At 35.9% G+C, this 5749-nt stretch overlaps 1 protein-coding gene across 1 annotated transcript; it reads right to left on the bottom strand.

The window, feature by feature from the left end:
* Positions 1-3054: 3054 nt before the first annotated feature.
* LOC131033743 (protein S40-7) lies at positions 3055-4301 on the bottom strand. The gene is made up of 2 exons (XM_057965022.2): positions 4015-4301; positions 3055-3923 (listed from the first exon to the last, which is right to left on the bottom strand). Exon 2 carries the CDS (start codon positions 3893-3895, stop codon positions 3359-3361), a length of 537 nt encoding a protein of 178 aa, XP_057821005.2. The 5' UTR covers positions 3896-3923; positions 4015-4301; the 3' UTR covers positions 3055-3358.
* Between the last annotated feature and the right edge of the window lie 1448 nt (positions 4302-5749).

A 5749-nucleotide genomic window follows, 5' to 3' on the forward strand; every position in this document is an offset into this window, starting at 1 on the left:
ACTCACTCACCACTTTTACAATTCAGCACGTTCATAAGGAAACAAATGGAAAAGCAAATTTCCTAGCCAACTATGCCATTGGCAAGGATGAGGATTGTATCATGAACAACAATGAGTAGATATGGGAAATTTTATAATTTAAAATTGAACCTGTAACATTTACATTGAGGTGCTAACAAAATTCATTATATCAACAACACTGGATCAAACACATTGGTCTTTTGGCCTCCAACGAATTTGGGAAGATTGGCATCATATCATAAACTCCCATAAGGTCAATGCATGTAAACCACCACATTGATGAGAGATTTGATACTATTGAATCATAAAATCCCAATAAATGCTTTAGGCTGATTTTTGGATGATCTGAATGAATTAAATGATCTCACGAAATAGTAGGAGGGTCTTGAAAGGGAAGGCCATATTGTATATCAACTGACACGATCAATACAAAACATCATGATGCAAAGGCACGAAGAGAATTGAAGTCTCTAGAATTCCAGCTATATTTTATAGTTGTTTCCCATTTCGGCTCACTCAATCTACATGTTATTGACTCTCCAAAGCAGTACAACAAAGCAAAGAATGAAGAAAGTTTTCAACACTAAATCTGGAATCAGCCTTTTTCAAGTGCAATAATTTTTCAAAGAAGAATTCCTCGCACTGAATCACCATTACCAAGTTAATTCAGACATGGCCTCAATGTTCAGAGTTCTCTTAATTTTAAACTAAGTCGCCGGTTCCAGTTCGGATTCAGATTCTGGTTCGAGATTCAGGTTTGAAAATTCGTTCAATTTTTTTGAGGGTGGGTTTGGGTTTGCTTTGATTTCATCCGTACAAAAACATATAAAAATAAAAAAGTAAAAAATATACATATATGCAGCAGCAAATAAATTCATAATACACCACTGTCAAGTGTCAAATATGCTAATAGACTAATAGTAAAGTAACACCACTGTCAAAGTGTCAAATATGCTAATAGACTAATAGTAAAGTAACATAGTAAAATACACCATCATATATATTAATGTTTGAGTCCAAATGGCAAATAACATAGCAAAATGCCAAAATACACCAACATATCAATGTTTAAGTTCAAAAATAATAATGTCAACATTAACAATCAGCCATCATTGATCAAATATCATCAAAAGTCATCAAACATATCATTATCCTCCTCCTGTGGAAAATTAGAAGCACAAGCAGTGGTACTAGCAATCTCAGCCTCAGGAGCAGCCTCATGATCACTAGCAATCTCAGCCTATTTTAGTGTTGGAGGATCAAGTTGACCAAAATAGGCAAAAAGAAATTTTTTTTTAAAATTAAATATGTTTCAAATCAGCCAAATTTGGCCTGGGTTCTGCCACTGGAATCAAATTTCGCTTGATATAAATTTGCCCTGGGTCCTCCTCAGCAAACCCACAAGACAAAATACGAACCCTGGAAAAAATTTCAAAGAATTTTGTGCAAACCAAAATTTGGAGAGAATCGAACCAGGACCCAGGGATTTTGTAGAAGAATCTGGTAACTTAGAGTTTAAAAGAGAATAAGGAAGTTATACGCAGGCTTCCCACAAGTCTAATCAAAGATATATGTTAGGTGGTCTCAAAACAGTGCTATAGGAAGCTAAACTTGGAGCTGACCTCCCTACACTCACAGGAACTATGGCACTCTGTGAAGGCAAGGTTGGATCGTGGCACCCTTTATCGCAACAAATTTTGCACAAGAGAAGGCTTGAAGGAAGAAAACGGCCTTGAAGGCCACTGAATTCCTAGAGGCGGTAATGAGAATTAAAGAAAGTGAGGACATAAACAGGTGCTCGCCTTGGTGAGTGATAGCTCAGAGAAGGAAGAAGACTAGCTGCTAGCTTATTTGGTCCACCTGTTAAATTAGTTCTAGTTGGGTATTTTGTATAGGTCTACCTCTATGCTGGTAGTCTAATAGTATGTTATTTTACTTTCAATTTTCTAGGCATTTTCTTGTTCTTAGCCCGTTAAGATAGGGAAGTCCATGTAACTGTTTCAGTCCATTGGGGACACAAACTCTGTAATCTTTCTATTCTGCTATAATTTAATATAATGGACACGATCACCACAATTGTTATGAACAAACCAAATAAGAAATATAGCTGACATAATTAAATATAGATATCAAATATATAAATATTAAAACAAAATAAATAAACATTTTATTTTACTTTTATATCTATTATAAATTATAAACCAATTAATTTTATTTGGTATAACAGTTATATTTTATAATTTATTATATTAATTTTAAATACAGAGACATCAAATTTTTAAAATATATATATTAATGTCTATGATGAAACCATTAAAAAATAATATATAAGCCTATAATATAAAATGTATTTTTCAAAATAACATAAAAACAAAAGAATTATCAAAATAACAAATGATAACTTTCCCAAGGAAAAAAAGTCACATACAAAAAGTAAAATACACTAAAAGTTGAAATTTGTGTGCATGTATAAAATATCTGAAAACTGCTACTACTAGATATTTTTTAGATAGATGTATTTGCTTTTACAAGGTTCAAGCGCTATGTGGACTCTTTGGCTCGTCAGGTTATCACCAAGTTTACTTCATGCGACTAAACTAATAATCTGATTTTACAGCCAACACCGAAACACCATATTGAATATTCTAAACTTTTCTGAGACTTCAGGTTGAACGAAAATTTTGTTAGCCAAAACAAAAAGGATAATTATGCCCTTCCATAATCTGATGCCCACGCTTCTGTTCAACAAAATTGAAGGGATGGGAGATTTGCTGAAGATATGCCATTTGAGGATAAAAGGAAAATGAGAGGCGAAAGAGGTTTGCAATCTATGTTAATGTGATGATATGAACCCTAACAAGGTGAGTTACTAACAGCGCATTGTGAAATTAGTCGATTTAAGAGCAAAATTAAAAAACATAATAAAATACAGCATTGAAATCTTGGACTGGTCGCAGTATTCAGAAGACCTGCTTTGAAATTGCACCAGATTACATGAATCCAAAAAAAAATAATGGGTAGGAAAATAAGAAAGAGCATGAAGTTTTAGAAACATTTCTATTAACCATACTAGACCTTCAAAACATGATTACAATCTTGACAATATTTGGGTACTCCCCCCAGGTAAGGAAAATCAGGAAGAAACAGACGCTTCATACAAGTTTCTATAACCTCCATTACAGCTTATACAAGTATTCAACGCGCCCTTTGCGTGCAAATCGAAGAAGATTTACCAAACAAAATTGAGAATTGATCGCTCTACCGCGGCCAAAAAAATTCTAAACCCTTGATAGAAAATTCACCTGGACAAAAGCGAGCTAAGAAAAATATTGACTTCTCATTCAAGGAAACCAGTCCGCGTGAGCACGGCGTTGCGGACTCTGCTGAGATCCCTCCCTTTGAGCGTTCGTCCGGCCCCCTCGCACATAGAAAACGATGTCATTTGGCTCCGGGCCAGCTGCCGTGCAATCAATTGATGTGGCGGCACCATTTCCCCCTTCTCAAATAGTTCATCTTCCTCCCCCTGCTCCTCCTCATCCTGAATTATCTGCCAAGCCTGGTCTTTCCTCTGGATTTGGGACCAATCGGGGATATTGACAGGCGCAGACTGCGGTCTCCATCCCGCTGTTGCTTCCTCCGTCTCATTCCTGCTGCGCGGTACCATGCGCGATGCCGTCGGCTGCCGGCGCAGTGCGTTACCACTCGCCATCTCTCTGCGCCTCTCGCCTCTGCCGCTGTACTTCATGTTCAGCTTTGCCACCATCGCCCAGATCTCCTCTTCCTCGAATTCTTCGCCACCCCCCTCCCCTTTCACTTTCCCCATTTCAGTCAGCGTTGAAAACACATACGAATTTCGCCTCGCCGCCATTAACATACGAATTACCCCGCTCAAAGAACTGGAACTGGAAGTGGCAGTGACATTAGCATTCACAGATGCGAAGAAAACAAGGGTCTTTTCGGATAATGTATCGGGAATCTCAAAATGCGCCTTACCAGGGGGAGGAATGATCCGTAAATCTCCAGACACAAAAGTCGCCAGATCACCTGGCCGATGGCCGCTGTGGACTATTTATAGCCCTTCTTGGCTTGAAATTTAGATAGTACACCCCTTTTTACGACATTCTTTGTCGCTTTTCCCACCATTTTGCATTTGTCTCCCCTGTTTCTTACCCATGAAGAAACAATTCCTCCATTTGAACCCTAAATGGAGAGCCAAATTAAATTCTGTGTTTAGAGTAAGACGTCTCACCGACATTGATGGAGTGTGGGGTCCTCGGGAGTCGGGAAAAATTAAATTAGGACGCTTCTCGCTGTGCTTTCATCTGGAGTTGGTGGGAAGCACTTATTCTCATATAGACTCTATTTATGGGCCTATGCCCATCTCTTTGTTTGAAAAATGTTTAAGAATATTTTAAAAAATTGCTGTGAATTATAAAATGAATTTTATTAGGTATATATATATATCTATTTTTTTTTTCTGTATAATTACAATTTGAGTTGTATAAATAGTTTCATGGAAATGGAAATAGATATTTTTATAGTTCACGATATTGGATGTTTTTTTTATGGGTCTATAGATGACATATATGGGACTACCTCATACTTCATGAAGGGTACCTAATTCTGCTACAAATGAGACATACATACTCGGCTCTTTGTAGGATTTGAATTTGTGATATATCAAAAGTGTTTAGTCAATTATTGAAGTTGATTAGCTATGAACAAGAACATTAGGGATCAATTCTTGTTGAGTGTAAGGTCCTTATTACCATAAGGAATAAGGTCATGATTGTGTCCCTGGTGCTAAGGTGGTCATTCCCAATCGCTTCCCTGCACAACAAATAGTAGAGTGGACAATGTAAGTGCTACGATGCAAATTCTAAAGTGGTGAACAATTCTAAGGGAAAGCACTTCTTCACCTTAAATAATCAAATGGTCCAACATTTATTTACTCCATGCAAGAGGCACCTAACTATGCTACAAATGAGACATGCATACCCTGCCCCTTACAAGGTTTGAACTTGTGATACATCAAAAATGTTTAGTCTATTATTGAACTTGAATAATTATGAATGAGTCCATTAGGGATCGTCTTATTAAAAATAGAAATATGAAGCATGCATTGACATCAATTTTAAGGAGATTTTTATTCAAGAACATGTACAACAAAATGAATGCACCTAGACCAATAAGAAACCCATGTAAATTGGATTTTTCTAAAGTGGTCATTCCAAATTGCTTTCTTGCACAAAAAACAGTAGAATGGGCATGTAAATGTTATGATGCAAAATCTAGAGTTATGAACAACTCTAAGGGAAAGCACATCTTCGTCCTAAATAGGCATATGATCCGAAATTTATTTTGATTGAGGTCAGAAGCAATGGAAGTATTAAACTTGTAGCAAATTAGTATAAAAAAGAGATAACTATGCACATTGAGAAGTTAAGTTGTCTCATTAAAGGTAGAGATCATGGGGAACAAACAAGATATATGTCCCTTAGGAAGTGATAGAGCCTTTGGATGTAATAAATTTCAATCCAATACTTAACTAGTATACTTATCTTTAGAGGAATATAGGTAAAGTACGCTGAAAGATATCATATTTGTTTATTATTCCACTTAAAACATTATTATATTGTTATATTGTAATTAATATTAAATTGTTATAATATTGTAATTAATATTCAATTATTATTATTAAGACATGATTATATTAGTATGTTTTAGT

The sequence above is a fragment of the Cryptomeria japonica genome, chromosome 4 (genome assembly GCF_030272615.1).
Source record: "Cryptomeria japonica chromosome 4, Sugi_1.0, whole genome shotgun sequence".
Classification (NCBI taxonomy): domain Eukaryota; kingdom Viridiplantae; phylum Streptophyta; class Pinopsida; order Cupressales; family Cupressaceae; genus Cryptomeria; species Cryptomeria japonica.

Excerpts from the sequence above, each read along its gene's own strand:
- LOC131033743 (XM_057965022.2), bottom strand. The coding sequence starts at position 3,895 with ATGTTAATGGCGGCGAGGCGAAATTCGTATGTGTTTTCAACGCTGACT.